We start from the raw sequence: 21,399 nt of genomic DNA on the forward strand, positions 1-21,399 counted from the left end.
TCTCGTAGCTAAAAGGAATGACGAAGACTGACGACACTAAAAAACTCCATATTTTATTTTTCAAATGAACTTCTCATGTAGACGAGCATCAGCATTAATGTAAACACTGGCAGCAATAAGAATTCAAGTGCAACAAGAGGAGAAAACTTTGTTTCCTTTTCACATATGCACCATTTTTTCATTGTTTTTGTGCCGCTTAGATAATGTCACAGAATTACTGTACTCTGAAAATATTCGCAACAGAAACAAAAAAAATATCAGTTTATCTATCATGGTATTAATGCAAAACTGGAATAACAGCTGAAAGAGATTTCAGGTCGATTTTTGTTTCTTTCTAACATGATGGTACATCGGAGTATTAGCGCCGTTGTAAACGGAAAAAAAGATGCTTCTGCCAAAAAACCTTAATGTTTTCTAGAAGATTTCTGAAAATGAATTTCAAAATGTTTGAGTTTTTTGGCAGAAATTAACTTTTTTTTTCCCCTACATGCAACGGCACCGATATGCCATCATAGATGGACGGCATATTCCAGCCAAACAGGATCAACCTGAATGGGTGAGCAGTGTGAAAGGAAATGAAGCCTGTAGGCATCAGGGAACAGGATGCATAACTGTCACATCTACAAAACATACCTCAAAATATTAAGAGACGTGAAATCATACAGAGCAAATTTGACCAAATGAATTAATAAAAATACATGGTAAGTACAGGTTTATTTTAAACTTGCTATTGAGCTTGCATGCTATTGCAGCGGTTTGCTCTATGTGGTGTTTGCATGTTCTTGACGTGTGTGTGCTGGTGTGTGTGTGTAGGTGTGTGTGTGTGTAGGTGTGTGTCCTCTGCTGCCCCCCGGCAGTGCAGCTGTCTGTCCAGGGAGCAGCTGACCTGTGGTAGATTAACTACTGAAAACTGGCAGCGTTGGAGGATCAAACCCCTTCTACTTTACTTGGGAGAAGCTATTTAGGAAAAATAGTTTGAAGTTTTACAGAAGAGTTATGGATTCAACACTTTCAAATGACTTTTTGCTGCCAAGAGTTGAACAACCACAAATTATGTTCAGGGAGAGATTACTTTTTAAACCAAACTGCATGCTGTACTTAATCATCTAAAACGGAAACCTATAAGACGGACAGTACTTGGACAGTTGTAATTTCCTTCTCATAAATAATGTGAAACTGGAAGAGACGCCCTTCACTTGACAACAACAGTCTTGCAATATAAGGTCTCAATGTAAACCTAAAACTATTTGCATACATTTCTGTGACTCTTGAGTTGGTGTTAGTTTGGTCCTGTAATCCTACAGTGGACGACACATTTCACCCAGCTTGACAAAAAAATCAAACAACTCCCAACAAGTACAATGGGAGATACACACTTAAACTCTTACATTTTTGTATTACACTTTACCATAGTAATCTGTAGTTATTTACAGCACAGTCTGCAGGATGCTGTAGTAATGGCCTAGCATGTGGAACATAAACATGTTAAAGGTCTTGTTCTCATTAGCTGTTTGTGGACATTTGAATGATATTACAGTGGATTGGATGGGTCTGTATTAGAAACTGATTGGAGTGTGTAACTGGACCTGAATTGGGATTTCCTCCATCAGATGACATGTTGTGAATTAATACTGAATAAACAATCTGAACCGGTTTGAAAAACAGAACTTTGTAGAAAATTCAGTGCAACACCAGTATGAAGAAGGCAGCAGCGAAAGGCTTTTACAGAGTTCTGCTGTGCATGACTTGCATGTCTGACGTTCTGGTCGTCGTTTTAAACAGCATCAGAACATGCAGACTGAAAACAGAACTGTTTGAAGCCCCCCTACTTCCATCACATTTAGTTTCTGATTTTTGTTAAATAAATAAAAACTTGAGCGTGGTGTAGAGAGTCCAGACCCTTCCTGTCTCGGGTCACAGTGCCTTACAAAAGTACTTGCATCCCTCGCACCTTTTCCAGTTTCTCACATTGGAGCATAAAATTTCATTGTCGTTCATTGGGATTCGTAACGAGAATAAAGCGTTATGGTCAAGTCGAAGGAAAATTATACAAGGCAATGAAACGTCTTAAAAATATGTCACACATTTGTATTCAACTTCCCTGAGTTCATAACTCATTGAGCATCTTTCTGGGGCTCATCTCTACCGTTATGAACTCCAGAGTTTGGCTCAAACTTTCTGGCAGCAGAGAAGCTCAAACTTAAAACTGGCAACAGAGGTTCTAGAAATAGAACCTACGTATATGGCTATAGTGCTTGTAGTTAGTTCAGATCCTGACTTTGACTCAGCCATTCAAACACACAAATGTGATTTGATCTAGTCCAATCCTTGATTTGAATGTTGTCCTGCTGGAAGGTGAGTCAGTGCCTCAGTTTCAAGGCATGTTTGTAGAAAACATGTTTTCGATCTGGACCTTCTGACTAACTTCTCTGGCTGTGTTGAAGTAAAGCAACCGGTGTGTTTACCACGCCGCCTTCCTGCTGCCTCCTCTCCATGACTTTTGGTAAAATGCAGACAGAACTTCTTGATTTTCTTTCAACACCAGTTTCCTTCTTGTAACTCCTTCAGGGGAGTTACAAGGCTGACGGGTTTGAATACTTTTGCAAGGCACTGTACACAAATTAACATCAGGGTAAAAATCCACTTTATTTAATGGAGACAAAACAATTGATGACATCAAACTGTTCTGCAGTTCTCCACTATTTCCCCTGCCACGAGAAGAGCTGCAGAGATCAGAGGTGCTGCAGGACGTTTCCCTCCGGCAGGGATCTGAGCATCTCAGTGTCACAAGGAAAACAAGTTAAGCCAGAGATTTAAGTCATAGGTCCAGTACAGTACATGCTGTAATCCATTAACGCAGGTGCAGAGCCAGAGGACTGTGACGCTGCACACTCACACACAGTCCACATAAGTGTCAGTTGGCAGAAAACTAGCGTTAAGGCTCCGCCATAAACAACATTTACAGGGCTGGGAAGCGTCGGCCGCCACTCGGAGGCTGTGCCTTGTGATGCGTCAGAGCGCCCAGCTCATCCTGCAGCGATCCAATCAGATCGAACTCCCTCCAGCCAGCAACCGGCGGTCAGATCAATCGCTCCTCTGGTGGGACCTTCAGCATGCTGTCCATCTCCAGCCGGGCTCCGGCCAGCTCCTGAGCGCTGGGACTGTAAGCCCCCTCTGACTGGCGCTTCTTCCTGGCTGTGAGCAGCATGAAGGTGGCGCCGATGATCAGGACCACCACACAGAGGCAGAGCAGCGGGACAACCACCATCAGCCACGGGATTCCCTGTTTATGGGCCTCCTTCTGCAAACACACAGGAAAACAAACTCTAGCAATAATCCCGGGGGTCTTGTTTTTGTTTGTTTAGTTGCAGTCTTTGGCTTACACACATCCCAGACACCCAGAAAATATGAGAACAAGACCAACGGAGGAAACGTACGTTGACATCACAGAGCGGGCCGCTGTAGCCCGGCGGGCATTCACATACAAACATGTTGAAGCGATCCAAACAGGAGCCGCCATTCCGACAAGGGTTGGAGTTACATTCATCAAGCTCCAGTTCACACCTAAAGAAAAGAGGAAATGATGTCATGTGAAAGGCAGTGACGGCCAGGCTGATGGAAGTGTGTTTGTGTGAAATCCATTTAATCCATTTAGTTGGGTTCCCCACACAGTTAGCAATGTTGTTACACCCAAAAGACACGTTACTGTAAATACCTATCTCAGCATTAAGCAATACTTGTTTAATGTGTTACATGTTAATTATGGTTTGTATGACTTCATGCCACCAGATTTGCTCATAACCACTATCCTCATGAATGCTAAGGCTAATTAGCATGACTAGCATTCGTACCAGCAGATAGGCAGTTTTTCTGTAACAGTAAGTTGTTTCTCCGCTATTAGCACATTGAGCAGCGCATGAACGTGTTGATTGGCAGCGCTAAGAACCTCCTCCTGGCTGTGATTGGTTGGGGTTATTTTTCCAGGAGTGGATTGTGTTTGCAGATGGCAACAGCGGCTCAGTGAGCATGTGGAAGAGCTTAGTTTAGTGATGAGACACTGTGTCATCACATGGTGACAGTTTTAACAAATATAGAAAAAACAAAAAAATCACATTTTTGTCAAATGTGATTTTGCAAATGTTCAGGTTGTTCTACCTGCTGCCTGTGAAACCTGGCATGCATGTGCAGTTAGCTCCCCAGAGTCCATCTCTGCATATTCCATCATTTGCACATTGGACATCTGTGTCACATTGTAATGGAGGATAGTCCCACCTAAAAAAAAAAAAAAAAAAAGAAGAAGAAAATATTATAAAAGGAATTTCAAAAGTGGATACTGGATCTACACCTTGCCTTCATGATATAGTAAATCCATTACATATCACTTTGTCATTACAAAATCAACAGTTTGGGTGATCTCTCTCATGGCTTGTTATATTTCAAAGATAAGAAATACCTCATAACCCTCAACAGATGGGATGTAGTATGGAAACAAGAATGGCTATAGCCGGCACTCACTGGCAGCGGGGGCCACTGTAGTCCGTGGGACACACACAGGTGAACATGTTGACCCCATCCTGACAGATTCCTCCATGTTCACAGGGATGAAGAGCACACTCATCAGCATCTTCGTCACACAGCGTTCCGGTGTAACCGGGGTCACAGCGGCACTCATAGCCAGCCAGGTAGTCCTTGCAGCTGCCGTAGACGCAGGGCTGAGAGGCGCAGTCGTCTGTGTCCGTGTCACACAGCTCTCCCTCCCAACCCGTGTCACACACACAACCAAATTTATTGAACAAGTCTTCACACGTGGCTCCATTTAGACAGGGACCTGAGTCACAAACCGGCACGCTGCTGCAGCCCAGATGCACTTTGGGTTTTCCAACTATGTGAAACTGAGAGGGCTGCGGAGCTTTATGGTCATCTGTAAAGGGGAGATAAATCCCACCCAGCCTCACTGCACCCAAACAGCCAGTAAAGCTGTCTGCAACAGCCAGCGATGCTCCTTTCTTGTTGAGGAAGCTCAGACTTCCTGTGCGCTCCTGTTTGCTGGTGGCATCTGTGATTCCATCGACAGTGATGACCCAGGGGGAGGCTTTGCGCTTCCAGTCTGCCATGGAGACGTTGACGCGGTGCCAGCGTCCGTCAGTCACGTGACGGATTCCTTTAAGGGTCAGCGACTTGATGCTGCTGTCCGTCTGGATCTCCAACCAGACTGAAGAATCCAGGATGCCCACAACCAGCAGATTGGAGCCCCAGGAGGCCCTCAGGAGCACAGCGTTCTCTGACCGGGTCCGCAGCTCCATGTAGATGTCAGCGATGGGTCCAGCCAGAGAGCCTGCAGCACTGTACTGCACTGGGTTGCTCTCAAACGTGGCGTTGTGCAAACCTAGCAGTGAACATGGATGAAATGTTGCGATTATTCAAGAGTTCATGTGGTTTTCATCAAATGACTAGTCATGCTGTGAACTTTTTCTTTCTCAAAGCGTATAAAAATACATCAGCTTTTTTTCTCCTGTTGCTTTTAATTCAAGTTAGGTAGCAAAGTCAAATTTCACCAATGTCAGGTTTCCAGGCACAGAGTGCCATTTTACAGCACAACCAAATAACTATGATAACTACAGTTGTTCTAAAAAAGCTATATATATTAAATATAACTTCAAAGAAAGTTGACTTCATAACTCATTGGCTGGTAATAGGGTGCCTGTTTCTTTAAAAACTCAATCTCTTTTTTAAACTGCCTTCAGGAAGTCATCACACCATGGCTCCTTTATTAACCTTTAACAACATTTTTTACCAGTGTTGCACTGAGAAGTAGCTGCTATAGTGAGTTGAGCAGTTCCACAGTTCCACCAGGTCTTTGCTAATTGCCTCTGGCTAGTCTGAAGGAGCAGAATTGGGGAGTTGCTGGAAAGGGCTGCTAAGTGGAAGCTTAGAAGCCTGGAACCTGCAGCTCTGATGAGGAGATGTTGTCTCAAAGGCCAGGCTATGTCCACTCAGGCATTTTGCTAAACTGAATGGCTGTATTATTCTATGCAACCCCAGCCGTCAAATTTATTTGTGCTTTAAAAGGCAAAAAAAAAATAAAAATAAAAAATGCTGAAAGGCATCAAAAGGTAAAAGCATGAATGGAGGATGGCTCTGACAAGTAGGAAGGGGCAATACCAAGCAATGATTTAAAAACAAAGAGTAAAACTTTAGTTTGGATCCTGAAACAGACAAGGAGCCAGAGAAGGAAAGCCAACATGCTCTTTCACTTTGTGCCAATCATCAGACAAGCAGCAGCATTTTGTACTGACTGGAGACGATGAATAGAAGACGTGTCCGGGCCAAAATACAAGGAGCTGCATTAATCCAACAAATAGATGAATAACTTGCTTAAAAACATTGGCACATATTTCTTACATTCATATCCGTTAGGAAGGTCCAAGCACAAGCCGCCGTGGACGCAAGGATTGCTGACACACCAAACTCGTGTTTGGCAGTTCTTCCCCGTGTATTCCTCCGGACAAGAACAGGTGAAGTCGTTGAAGGTGACGGTGCACGCCCCTCCATTCTGACACGGTTTGGTCTGTAACAGGAAACGTGCCGACTGACTTGGTTAGGTCAAACTATCACAGCACATCAGGACAACTATAGCAAATGGAGACATCTTGATGATCCACAGGAATGTTGGGGATAATAGACTTCAGAAAGGGCTTACAGTGCAGTAGCCCAGGGCCCCAACTTTTGAGACCACACCAAAAATGTTTCTTTTTATTCTGTTTTTTTTTTAATGCGTGTTCAAATATTGCACTTTGTATAAAACTCATTGGTGAGCTGTATTAATATTCTGGATTTTTAGGAATATGAACAATATTTAAGCACTGGAAGATGATGAATTTATAACAGATTTCGTTGGGAACAACAAAATCTATTATTAAACCTACAATGCATCAATTCATACCTGCTGATTTATAGGACTTCCTGTTAATGTGCTGTAATTTTCCCTGTTGTAACAGGAACCAAGCCCAGCTGCAGCCCAGAGGCCAAAATCTTTGTCAATCAGGCCCAGAGTGTGTGTTCTGTCCGACCTGTGACTAACACAGCATTTCAGGAAAACGACTTCATCCTGACTGTCTGATATGGTGTTGGCTGGGTTGACGATCACCACTTGGCTTATTGTAACTGATGGACTTCTATATTGAGTGGAAACCCCTGAAGGAGAATGTCCCACCTTCGGCTCATAATCATAAACTAAACTACATCTGAATCTATCTCATATCAGCAAGTCCATTTCTGAAGGTACAGAAAAACCAAAACCAAGCGAAAAACAAGATAAAAGATTTGTTGTGGTTTAATTAAAGTCTGGAATTAATTTCATTGAGATTCTCAATCTAATAAGAAAGAGTAAAATAAAGTGATGTTACTCATGGAAAAGTGTACAAAGAAATTTCTGTTAGTCAATTACATCAACAAAGTGAAAAAGGAAGGTCTCTTACCTTGCAGGCATCATCACTGATGCAGCCCTCCTTCCAATTTCCAGCTTCACTTGAGACATAAACCACTTCATCTGGGCTGCTCCACCCACCCGGATCCAAATGTGCATCATCAAGACGAAAGTCCTGGAGGCAACCTTTAAAATGCCCCCCCCACTCAGCAGCGTCCCAGCCTTCTGGAAGCCCTCCAACATAAGCCTTATCTCCGCTCCGGACAGCCACCTCAGGGATCTCTCCTAGTCCATAGTTCAGTCCTGCATGATCGAACGTCACATGTGTGTGTTTGACTTCCACAGAGAGAAGCTGCTTCTCCCCGGTGGTCACAAACACAGGAGCTGTCAGCGGGGAGCTGTCAGGCAGGGAGCTGACGAAAACCCTCCCCATCCTCAGGTAGATGGAGAAGTAGGCCTCCCCCTCATCTTCTGCATGGGCTCTTCTCAGCTGGAACAGCAGCCCGTCTGGCTTCAGGGACTTCAGCAAAAAAGACACGCTGAAGTTACTTCCATGGCTCTCTTCCAAATCATAGGAGCTAAAACTCACTGTGTCCTCATGGCTGTACGTCCATGAAAGATATTCTGTCAAGGGACAAGAAGACGATTAGTGTAAAGATTTACCTCACCTTTCCCTAGTCAGAAAATGAGTAGCCAATACACACAAAGCCACCTCAGGGATCTCTCCTAGTCCATCATAGTGAAATGGTAGTTTCAGCTAGCAAATTTAAAGTTAGCCATTTGCTAATCAACAGCTACATATTTGAAAACAGCAAACAACATAGCTCAACAAAATCACACTGCACTGTGTCAAACAGTCCAAACCCATTCAAAAACCTGTTCCTGCCCTCGCCTGTGGGGGCGCTGCACCAGGAACCACTATAGGAAGTTTCCTTCAGTCTGAAGAAGACAATGAGGGCTGGTGTGAATCATGTTTGGTCCATTTTACTTGAACTGCAGTCCGTTTGCCTCTGTGTATTTTAACTCTAATGTGGACCAAAGAAGTGAACTCTAGAGTCTAGACCACATACAAACTTCGGTCTCGGTTGAAGTTAAAGCCGGCGCGGTTCGAATGCATATGTGGATTCAAGTGGACCTGAGACAGCTTCAAAAGCAGGAAGCGGAGTATAGCGCAGGTCATTGTGGGTAAATACATCTATAATGAAATTCGACGGCAATTCATTTTTGTTTACTTTTTGCAGTGAAGAAGGTTTCGGTCATATCATCAGAGAGTTTTGTGTCATTTTCTTCAGTGGTTCTCGGTGCAGCGCCACCACAGGCTGGCTTCCCAAAGGGTTTGGATTATTTGACAGGTGCAGTGTGAAGAGAACTGCTACACCAGCTGAAAATCTAACAAATGTTGCAACTATAGTTTCCAATCAAACCGAGTACCAGACTATCAGGTAACACCCTTATTCTCATATCTGGTACGGCTTCTACCTTATACTACCTCTATTATGTGATGACTCAGAAAACAGCCTTAGACTACAGTAAAAAAAAAAAAAAAAGAAAAAGAAAGTGCCAAGTTTGGGAAGTTGGAACTTGGCTGGAGCAAATAGTTACCTTCAGAGCAGCTTTCCCCATGGAAGGGACGGAAACAGTCACACTGGTAGCTAGTCCACAGATCCACACAGTGGCCGTGCCCATGACAGGTATCAGGTTTACACCACTCCGTCTTGGAACAGCCCAACTCAAAATCCTGGTCCTCTGGAAGCAATTGGGGTAGGATAGGTTTCGAGTCAATCATAAGGTCTTCAATACATCCAAGGAATCCTGCACCACTTAAAGAGAGTTCCAGAAGGTCATTTGGTGCTCCCCCTATGTAAACATCAGTGAAGGCTTGAGAGGGCTGGAAAGGAGGTTCCCCATCATCTGTGACTGTGCATCCATCTCTGTCACAGTCAGGACCCTTCAGGGTCAACAATAGACTTCCGTTATCCAAAAACACATGAACATCCCTCCAGTCTCCATCACTCACCGGGCCAGCAAATGTAACATCCAATTCAGACTCTTCAGAAAAAGCTTTTGCATGAAGACCACCGTTAACAATCTCCAGGAAAAGATAGTTATCCAGATCTCCTCTGTAGAAGATTAACATATTGGGTAAGGTTGTCCGGAAGCGAAGCTGCAACCCCAAACCTTGGTGACCACGGTGCTCCACCTCCCTGCGGACTTTCTCTTTGAGCGCAATCTGGATATGGATGAACCCAAGGGTGGACAGTGAGAACGTTGTTCTGGTGGAGCACTGTTCATCGTAGAAGCCATGTGGACATAGACATGTGTGGCTGTGCTTTCCCTCTTCCAAAGTCGGGAGACAACTGGCTCCATTCTGGCATTTGTGGCCAACACACCCGTAGAGTTTAACCTCACAGTGGTCACCTCCCCATGGAAGGTCGCCAGGCTCGGCTTCAGGACAGTGACAGGTGTACGATCCTCTGCCATCTTCACACCAGCCGGCATTTTGACAGGGCTGGCTCGCGCATTCATCAATGTTCAACTCACACAGCTCACCTGGAGAGAGAGAACACTGGATGTTAGACAAACGGTGCAGCTGGTCTCTGTAGAAGTTAACACACAGTAACAAGAGGGGATTTAATCATTTAAATATTCTAATGTTTCTGCTCTATTAAGATAGAGTAGAATTCTGCTGTGAACAAGGAATCATACACTCACATGAAATATCAACATTCAGCATGTATAAGGTGATTTGCTCTGTGTTGCAAAGTCACAAGCTAAAGTTTTGGCAGTAGCATTTTTTGGGGCATATTTGTAAAAATTATCACTATGTTGTGACAGCATAATATGAGAAGGATAGTATATGAAAAAAAATAGCTCCTCTGCCTTCTGCCTGCAGAAATAGTTTGATTAATTGATCAGAAACAACCAATCAGAGCCAGGAGGGTCTTGACAGTGTCAATCAAGCTTGTGTACACACCTCTCATAATCTTCCCCCCTTTCCCTCTGCTCTACTACAGCTCCTCCCCCACAGCAGAGCCTGCCATGAATGATAGGCTAGTTAGCATAGCCTCCGATGACAGTGAATAAACAGTTTGCCTGCTTCTCCATTATTATTTATGATATAACTGAAAGCTCTAAGCTCCTCCTCCTGGTTCTGATTGGCTGGTTGTAATTTAGAAACTTTACCTAAGAATCCAGTAGGACACACACAGACATAGCCATTGACTTTATCCTCACAAGCGCCTCCGTTCTGACACGGTTCAGATTCACATTCATCTATATTTATGGAACAGTTTTCTCCTGAAATGTAGAAGAACATCAGTCAGCATCGTCAAAGCTGAAGTGTGAGAGACCTTTTAGTTTCTCATTCATTCTTTGCCAACCTGCGAAACCTCCCTGGCACTGGCAGATGTAGCCGACTGCGTCTGAAAACCTGAGCTCCCAGTCCAGCTCCCAGTGAGAAGGATCTGAGCGCTCAAAACACTCGCCACTGTTCTGACAGGGCTGCTCTGCACACTCATCAATGTCAACTTCACAGTTTGCTCCTTCATAACCTGAAGAGAAAGGAAAAAATATGAACATATTTGCCAGTTTTTTCACTATGGATACTGATGGATATGCAACAATCCGTAATTTTCAGCATTTGAAAAAAGCTAACAGTTTGTAGAATTTGTAAAAACATTTTTCCCTGCATTAATTCCTAGGTACAAAACAGCTCCACATCATAGTCAGATGGATATATTCAAATTATCTCTATGTAATCTCAGATACCTTCCAATTTTTTATCAGTAAGTACAGTTAAGTACATCTTTCTTCCTCATCCTGAACAATGTTTATTTTACTAAACCATTCTTACTCCTACTTTTTTTTATTTTAGGGAATCGTCTCTCCTTGGAGAGGCCTGTTTAAGTAAGTTTAAATCATCTTATAATACTTCAAATCACAAGCTCATCCTGTGCCCTAAGTGAGTGGCCACACTGTGGCCCTGTGAGTCCGCCATATTGGATCTTGTCTTGGCAGAGAAAGGGACAGACGGTCTTCCCATACCTGGCCAACAAAGACAAACATATCCGTTGACTTCTTCTATACACGTGGCACCGTGCTGGCAGGGATTTGAGGCACACTCAGGAATATCCACTTCACAGTGCTCACCCTCAAACCCTGTGTCACTGCAGTCACATTCATAGCTGGTAAAGACAGAAACTAGTGATTAGACCGGAGAGGATCAGCAGTAAGAGACATTACATTCAAGACATTACATGAGCTCATTTTTCAGACACTCTAGTTTCTTTAAAACAGATGTCCATCAGTGACAGATGAGAAAGGCGCGGAAGATTTACAGAAAAGTGTGAAATCATTAGAGGAAGGTTAGTTTGCAAACTCCTTGCAGAAAGATCCCAGGTCAGGAATCAAACACATGACCTTCTTGCTGCAAAGTAACAATGTGAGTAAATAATAATTACCCAAATTATTACGATGATATATGACTTGTTTCTACTTGACTTTCAGGCTTCTGGCATCCCGATGTGAGTAAAAGTTATGGAAAATGGTTAAATTAAGCAATGCTATTATTGGTTTATTACTACAAAATTGGTGTCTGATTTGTGCCAATGCTGCGTCAATGATGCACACGTGATGCTCCTCACAGAATCTAGAGGCTAGTAGCAGGCTAGCTTACTTAGTAAATGTGGGAATATTACTTTTCTATGGAATTAAGTCATCTATTGCCATTAAATTAAAAGGCTGACACACATTACAACTGTGTAATGAGTGTCTAATATCAATAACGTGGATATGACATTGTTTTTCTGCTTAAGGTGGGAATGATTGTTATGGAAACTACTTACCTGTTTACCAGGTCATGGCAGAAGGCTCCATTCTGACAGGGCTGGCTGGCACACTCATCTACATCAACCTCACAATTGATGCCGTCAAACCCAGCCAGGCACTCACAAGAGTACATTCCAATCAAATCATGGCAGGTGGCTCCATTTTGGCAGGGATGGGAGTCGCACTCGTCTAATTCAGTTTCACAATTGACTCCTATGGGACGTACAGGAGTCAGTGTTTGGAATTCGATTAAGCTGTTTTGTAAGTCAACTCTTTCTGAGCCCATGCGAGTTCAAAGGTCATGGTTCAGTGAGACAGGCAACATCACAACCCAAACAACCCTCTCAAGGATGCATCTCTAATTTCAGTCCTTGGATGGATGACGTCAGAGGTTTTTGTCTCGCCTCTGAGGTCATCCACATGTTTTACTTAATCCAGGTGAAAGCAAAAGATATAAAGGCTTTAATATTACCCCTTGTAATACAGCCAATTACAGCCGGTCAACACCTCAGTAACAACAGGGAGATCATCAGAAGGTGCAGCCCTTGTGACAATGCAGTACAGAATCAGACGGTGGTTAAAAACATGCCAGAAGATTGTTCACTTTAAAACCTGTCTCCAGACTTTATTGTCACATTCACGTTTACGCAAACTTTTAGCTGCTTCACTTGACATCAATGAGGAAATGAGATTTCCCCATTGATGTTTTTGCATCTGAATTCAATTCAGATGCAATTGAATTCAGTTCAAAAAATCATTTCAGTTCAAACACACATGCATTCTGATGGATTCAAGCTATCAAACAGTTGTGTGCTCAACTAGTTATTCAAAGTAGTTTAAAAAGCTTCTATCTTAAGAAAATGTTCTGGAATTCAGGCAACTTCAGCCAAATTTCATGCCAGATAAAAAAATGAATGTCTTCATTTGTAAAACTAACATTTCAAGAACATCAACAAAGTTCTGAGAAATGTGAGATCCAATCCATTTAAATTCTTTAGTTTGTTGTAACAATGGGCTACATAGCCTCTTTCACTACCAATGCTGTTAGATGAACACTTCAATTTCATAACCTACTCATATACACAACCAAGATTCTGAATCATGGTACAGGGTTTCCACAGTGTATTATAAGCCTGGCGGGCTTTACTTGTGCCCCCAGCAGACTAAGCATTGCTTGTTTATTTAAGTTTTTTTTTTTTTTTTAAACGTTTGCATTTTTAAGACTTTATAGTTGGTGTTAATCTTCCAATGACACATGTGTTATTTTCAAGTTTCTTGTTAACTTTAAACATTTTTTACATCAAAAACATGGCAGGCCTCTGGATGCATGCCTTACGGCCCCAAACACCAGGTGTGTGTGCATGAGTGTGTGTGGGCCGACTGTGGACCTTACCTGTGAAGCCCACCATGCACTCACATTCATAGTGGTCCTTCTCGTTGATGCATGTTGCATTGTTCTCACATGGGTGAGAAGCACACTCATTAATGTCTATTTCACAGTTGTGGCCCTGAAAGCCGGGCACACAGAAACAATGGTACTCTGCCACTCCGTCGATACAGATGGCGCCGTTCTGACAGGGTTCCGACAAACACTCATTCACGTCTTCCTCACAGGTCCTCCCTCTGAACCCTGCTGCACAGCGGCACTCAAAGCCGTTTGGCCGGAGCGCGCAGGTACCATTGTTCATGCAAGGCTTATCGATGCAGTCGGTCACATGCGTCCTGCAGTCCTGACCTCCAAATCCAGCCGGACACCTGCAGAAGTATCCGTACAGCTGGTCCACACACAGAGAACGAGGCTCGGAGCAAGGGTTGCTCTGACACTCGTCCACCTCCTCGGTGCAGTTGTCTCCTGTGAGTCCATCCGGGCATATGCAGTGGTATTCCCTCGTCCCCGGGGTGCTGGTGCAGTCGTCACACGGCACAAAGGAGCAGCCATCGTAAAGTTCATTACAGTTTTTGCCCATGTACAGCACACCTTCTCTGGTACAGATACAAGCATAATCATCCATGGTGTCCACACAGGTGGCCCCGTTCTGGCAAGGCGCAGACAGGCATTTTTCTGATGTGGCCGAGCAGAGAGTTCCTAAAGCCAAGTAAAAATAAATGATGTAAGATTCAGAAAACTATCTGTCATACGGGTCGTGTGATGGTGATCAGATCTTCTGAAAACTGCTCAGACTTGGTGTTGCTCTGGATTTTCATCCAAAATTTGAAAAAAACATTTTTTAAATGTTTGACTAATAAAGAGGTTTGATCCCATTTCAGGCTGCAAACAGTTTCATGCCTTCCTCGATTCTCCTCCTTCTACATTCTGTTAGACGTCCAGGTCTGAAGCAGCATCAGCAACCACCAGGCCTCCACAGATGATAGATGCCACAGTGATGATAATTTCCATCACTGCCATGTTCTCAAATAAACTGAATATGATGAATTTTGACAACTATATTAAATATTGTAGTGCATCATTACTTTGAAATGTTTGAAAGGTCAGGTTCTTCACATTCTCCAAAGTTCCATTTTTATTGACCATATAATTGCGCAATTTGGTGTTTCAAAAATAAATGTGCTTAATGGAAACATGCCAATTAAAAAAAACAACAATTTTTTTCAATAAAACATTTTTGCACGAGAATGAGGTGGGGTTTTTGGGAAATTAATAAGATACAAACATCTTCTCTGATTGGCTGTTAGATGATGAGCACCAGCACCATGGCTGGAATATGAATATATCTCATGAAACTGTTTACTTCTGTCGTTGCCATGATTTTTTATGAGGATGTGTTTAAAGACAGTTAAACCATGTCTGAAATGTTACAAATCATTTTGGAAAGTCATACTTTATAGGTTGTTTTTTAACAACTTACCTTCCTTTGGGTGCTGCGTTTCTCCACTCTGTGTTATTGTTCCTATAATAATCTTCATTGTACTTTAGAGTTTATTTTCACACCCTGAAAACCAGTCTACAAATACATGAGAGAAATCACTAGGAAAACATAGATTTACTTTTGATTGTCCTTTCAGTGTTCAATGTGCTTCATTCCTAATCGAGGACTTTTACTGCAAGGCGTGACTTAACTGAAAGGAGATTTATTTTCTAATGGGATGTTAATCTCTCTGTTCTCCTTTTGGTTTTAATTCTTGCATTCACATAAAGGAGCGAAGTAAACCGACAAAGTAAGACCAAGCACTCAGACCAGCTGTCGCTGTGACTGATTCTTGACTGGGTCGGTTCTGATGTCCAACCTGTCCCAACTTGTCTTGGATTATTCTCCCTTTTCTGATTAATTTGGCACAGATACAAGAAGACTAAAGGACCTACAAGAATAGTGTCTCCTTTACATGACCGAATGCATGTGATGCACAGCAACTCACCCAGCAGATGAAGGACCAGGCTGATTATTAGAGCACCTTGTTAATCATGCTGCCATGTAATCTGGGGTGACTGTACAGAAGATAAGGTGGTAGCTCTCTAACCAGTGTCAGTGGTCCAACTGTCCTGGTAAAGCATTTTTCTCTTTGTGTGGATGCTAGTATGTATTCTGCACCTTTTTAACAACAGACAGTCTGCTCTCTTTATTTCTGATTGAATTTTATCACTTTTATTCATTTCTTGTAAATCTGCTTTAAGAGCGTGACCCCTGCAGCCCCGCCTTCCTTCACGACAGAGGGATGATGTCATTTCCAATTCTGGCTAAGATGCATCCTGCCTCTAGTTTAAGGTGGAGACACTAACCATGTTTGAAATTTCACAGATTACTGTGGGCTTCGGTGGGGGGTTAGCCACCTGCACAGTAACAGAATCACACGTGGTTGTCTGGAGTTTTAAGATTAGATCCAAGTCATGTAAGAAGGTGTAAGAAGACTATCAGGAATGTTTCTAGCAATTAAGAGAGGAAGTGATTTGGCTCAGAAGTTAGGAACTACCAGCCTGAAAGTTTTTGTTTCGTTTCAATTTACAGCTTCACTGGAACTACAGAATAAAGTGTCCCCAGTCTACGAAGCATGGAGTTTTTTCCAGTATGAAGCAAAATTATCCATCATGTGATTCCTGAAGTTGAAAGTTCTTTTAATCAGAGGTGATGGGAAAGGCAACATTTCAAAAACACGGACTTCTTCATTGGATTGTTTCCAGAAACATTTTCATCAACACAGAATCAAGAGATTGTCTCAAAATGCAATTATCACTCCTAGTGCTGCTATACATGGAGTCCTGGACCTGAGCCTAAAGCCTTCATGTGAAAAAAAACACGTCAAGAATAAAATGGTAAACATTACAGAGCGCATGGAATGTTTTGTGTGGATTGATAATGAAGATGAGCTTTTTCTCTGTTGGATTGTAATTCCGAGGACAAACATGATGGTTGTTACATATGACATGTTTGGGATAATAGATCCCAAACATGTCATATGTTTGGGATCTATTGCAAGGGTTGATATGCAAGTGTTTAAAAAAATAATTAAAAAGAAAAAAATCATGAAGATCCCTCAAATCCAGTTTTCTTCAGAAATATGTTCTCATGGGGACAGGGACCCTCCCGCCTTGTGTTGCCTCGCAATTCCAGTCAGTCAACTGAAAAAGGCTGCAACAGTTTTCTGCCACTTAAGAAAGACAAACGTAATTGTTTAGGAATATTTATAGTCACAGTAAACATGGACAGTCATGGTGTGGAAAACAAAGGAGCAAGTCAGACAGGCTGAAATATGAAATGTTTTCAGAAAATAACTGAGTCCAAAATGGAATCAAAAACATGACGGAAAACATGACAGGCACCAAAACTACTGCAGTTTGAATTCAGAATACTCACTATTCTGTTTGTGTGGAGGAAACATCTTGACAAAACCCAGTTCATTGAACCTCTGCAAGATTTGCTACTAGGTGGTGTGTGTGTGTGTGTGTGTGTGTGTGTGTGTGTGTGTGTGTGTGTGTGTGTGTGTGTGTGTGTGAGTGTGTGTGTGTGTGTGTGTGTGTGTGTGTGTGCGTGTGTGTGTGTGTGTGTCCGCGCCACTGAGCAGCACCACATCAAACCTAAGCAACCCCAGAAAATTTCAACTTTCTGTACTTTCTTATGGAATCCTTATTCCATAAGAAAGTATATATATATATATATATATATATATATATATATATATATATATATATATATATATATATATATATATATATATATAATGGCGAACCAACCAGACATTGTCGTAGTGGATAAACATCAGAGGAAAGCCGTTGTGGTAGATGTAGCAATACCAAGTGATTGCAACATCAGGAAAAAGGAACACGAGAAACTGGAGAAATACCAGGGCCTCAGGGAAGAACTGGAGAGGGCCTGGAAGGTGAAGACCACAGTGGTGCCTGTGGTCATCGAGGCCCTCGGGGCAGTAACCCCCAAACTGGAGCAGTGGCTACAACAGATCCCAGGAACAACATCAGACATCCCCAGGCCTCTGGTAGAGGACCCGAGCTCAGAGGATAAGAAATTTGTGAAATATTTGATAATTAATGATAATCTAAGTTCAATAAATATCTTTGTTTTTCCAAATACATTAAAATGTACTTAGCTAATGTTTAGCCTATATTATTCTTATTATTTTACTGTTTTTTTTTTCAGAAAATAACATTATTTCCAGCAGAGTTTAGGTATTTTTTCAACCAAGAAAAACTATTTGATTTGACCTCACTTTTTTGTTTGTTTGTATGATGATATTTTATACATCCTCTTTTTAAGCCATCCTTCTTTCCTTCACCTCGGCTCTGAGAGCCACCCTGACCTCCCCAACCTCTCCATGTTGTAATCCCTTTGGCGTCTTGAGGACAATCCCCCGTGCTCCTCTAATCTCCTGGCACGATACCTGGACAGATTAAGTCCAGAAGATTCAATCTTCATTCTTTCATCTATCCTTCCCGTTCACCTCTGTCTTTCGTGAGTTGTGACTCTTTGGGTGTTTAGAGATAAATATAAGGAGTTATGATAATTGCAGTCCAGTCTGTGTCTGTGACATTACAATCCGCCTCAAGTCTGAATGAGACGTATCTTGAGTTCTGGCCTGAGCTGCTCCACAGTGACAGGAGAGTGTTGAAAAGTTTTCATAGTGACTGAGGGCTAACAGACATCCTAATGCAATCTTTCCTGTTATATCAGCTCAGTAATTCCAAACACAACAAAGAATCCTTATGATGTGGTGTAATCAACTGGAACACAGCTTCAATAACATATCTTTCTCATTTCCTAATGAAAATAAAAGTCAATAAAATCTATTTGATAGCTGCTTATTTTGCCCTGCAATCAGTGGGTTGCTGATTCGATCCTCACTTCATCTGCTTCTGTTGTTGTGCCTTCGGGCAACACCCTTCACCCACCTTGCCTGCTGCTGGGGGTCCGAGGCCTGATGGGAACATCGCTTCTATCCAGTAGCTTGCCACCATCATCGTGTGAGTGTGTGTGTTTGTGTGTGAATAGGTGAGTGTGAATTGCTTTGGGGTTCTCTTCATAACAAGTACAAGCCATCTACTATTTCATACCTTTGTGATGTCATCTGCCACAAACCATTTTATACAGTTTAAATTCATACCTGGCAAAGGACATTTATGCACTGATTAGTTTCTGCAAAAAGAAAATAAAATGAGCTGTATAAATAATATAGCAGAAATATACTTTTTATTATTTAATCTTTTCTATGTTTAAGTAAATTAGTACACCTATTTGTTACTTATAAAACGTTCTGTTAGTATTTATAAATCTATACTCATTCATCTTTTTCAGTTATAAAAAACAGCAGCTGCTTTTATTTTATTGAACTTATTTGAACTTGCATACATTGTAGAACACATACAAGCCCCACAAGCAGTTTGAAATAATAACATGGTAATAAAATAATAAAATTGAACTTTAACAGTAAATGCCTGTAAAAATGTTTGGTGGACTTCAAGTTCAAGTCTTTAAAGTCACATTATGTAATCATTTGTCTCACACACACACGCACACACCCCCACAAGCACACACACACACCCGCACACACACATATATATGAATATACATACATATATATACATATAACATTTGTATATATATATATATATATATATATATATATATATATATATATATATATATATATATATATATATATATATATATATATATATATATATATATATATATATATATATATATATATATATATCCACTGAAGTAGAGGATAATTGCTTAGTTATCAATAATATGTCAAAGTTGCATGTAGAGAAACTGCCTTATTAACACTAAAGGGTGAGTTCACTATAAGCATTTATGCAGAACCTTTAAACAACGGATCCTATTTTGGGGAGGGGACACATTAGACAACCATCATGTGATAAATCAGAACTTTGTGGAAAATGAAATAACATAACGGGACATTACGTGACCTCATTCTGCAGCTTCGTTCAAGCATGGAAAGATATGAACCAACTTTCTCTCCTCCTCCATTGTTTGCTCTGATTTGAGTCTGCATGAATGAGTGGTCTCATTCTGAGTCAGTCATGTGTCAAATCAGACACAGATTAACTCGACTCCCACCAGTTCAGAGCGCTCTCTTTACGTTACCAGTCTAAGGAAGTTTACAGCTTTGGTGATTGAAAGGATTTGTCCTCATCATGCTTGCAGCCTTTTCACTATTGTTCAGTTTTACTGGATATGATTAAAGTTCAAAATGATTGTTAAGGGTGACAAAACACAACATCTCCTCATTGCTTCATCTTCTTTATTGGTAGCTGAGGCTCAGAAGAGGTCTTACATCACAGAACTTTGTGAAAGCCACTTGTTTGGAAAGCATCATCATCAAGAGGCACAACAACATTCCTTCCCATACAACACTTCTCATACAAACTCTCACTTCTGCAAATGTTACATGTAGAACAATAATGATTTAATTTAGTTGTTTTGCGTTGATTTCCTTTATTGAAGTCTGCCATTCACATTAAACAGAAGGATTAAAAGTTTCTACTCACCCCACTTGAACATCATCATTGTCAGCAAAAGTGTCTTTAAATTCAAATGAACTTTTCCCAGCTCCATGCTAAAGCCGGAGATGGAGGTGCATCCAAGAAAAAAAAAAAATCTGAATAAAAAAGCAAAAAGGCAAGTGTTAAAGCCCCGCCATGTTGCTCCTGCCTGGCCTCAGTCTAGAGGCTGGCTTTCTCCATAGCCACCCTCCATGCCTGGCCACAGACAGCCTTCCCTGGTCATAAGGAGAGTGATCAGCATCAGAGAGAGAGCAGTCAGGAAAACATGAGGTGGACTAACACCTGCTCCTGTGCCACAGCTGCTATAAACTCTTTCACTGGACTTTTGAAATTCAAGGATCTATTTTTTTCTGAAAGAAAAAAATATTCACGTAAACTTTCACACATATGAATATGACACAGGGTTTCCCTCAGAAAACCTGCTAAGCACGGTGGTGGTCATCCTGCTGCCCACCATGTTTTTGAGTTGCATTTTTTTTAATTGACAGGAAATTTGAAAATATGACTACTTATGTATTGTTGGAAGATATTATTAGCACAAAACACCAAGTGTGGAGTCTTAAAAAGGCAAACACAAAAAAACTGTTGTTTCTGTCATTTCATCCTAATTAAAGTGTCCAATATTTGCTGATCCCTGATTTGTGACATGACACTTCATTTGCTGAAGTTCTTAGCATGTAGACCAGTAAATATCAGCAATGGTTGGTTAGAACAATTCTTAGCCTGGTGGGCTCTATTTCCTCTCCAAACATGGTTTGTGCAATTTCACCCAAAAAGACATGTTGATCAGATGCATTTTAAACCAGTATTTTCTTGGCTTGCCTAAATGTTCTGAAGAAAACAGCTGGACTGTGCATGAAGTAGCCAAACAACTTGGACATAATAAATGTATACATTCCAGTGAGTCCAGGCCAGGATTTACTTCCAAGCTCATTAGTGTCCACAGAAGTTTAAGTGGCTTCCCTACACCAGAGATTAGCAGATATCTATCACTTGTTCAGTCTCCCTTCCTCCACCAGCAGCAGGTGCTCAGATTGTCTGCACAATCTGGACCTGACAGCTCAGGATCTGCTTGTTCGCTGCAGTCCCCCATTTGTTCCCACATCGTAATCTCACATAAACTGAATTTGCCATCAAATCAAAATGTTAG

At 41.7% G+C, this 21,399-nt stretch overlaps 1 protein-coding gene across 1 annotated transcript; it reads right to left on the minus strand.

Moving 5' to 3' along the window:
• Window positions 1-37: 37 nt before the first annotated feature.
• Window positions 38-20,394, minus strand: crb2a (crumbs cell polarity complex component 2a). The gene is made up of 13 exons (XM_055060642.1): window positions 20,235-20,394; window positions 13,647-14,339; window positions 12,271-12,466; window positions 11,471-11,610; window positions 10,807-10,977; window positions 10,610-10,723; window positions 9,029-9,976; window positions 7,479-8,050; window positions 6,403-6,568; window positions 4,516-5,386; window positions 4,156-4,272; window positions 3,438-3,564; window positions 38-3,301 (listed from the first exon to the last, which is right to left on the minus strand). Exons 1-13 carry the CDS (start codon window positions 20,299-20,301, stop codon window positions 3,080-3,082), a joined length of 4,404 nt encoding a protein of 1,467 aa, XP_054916617.1. The 5' UTR covers window positions 20,302-20,394; the 3' UTR covers window positions 38-3,079.
• Between the last annotated feature and the right edge of the window lie 1,005 nt (window positions 20,395-21,399).

The sequence above is a fragment of the Poeciliopsis prolifica genome, unplaced genomic scaffold (genome assembly GCF_027474105.1).
Source record: "Poeciliopsis prolifica strain line A6 unplaced genomic scaffold, Auburn_PproV2 SCAFFOLD061, whole genome shotgun sequence".
Lineage (NCBI taxonomy): Eukaryota > Metazoa > Chordata > Actinopteri > Cyprinodontiformes > Poeciliidae > Poeciliopsis > Poeciliopsis prolifica.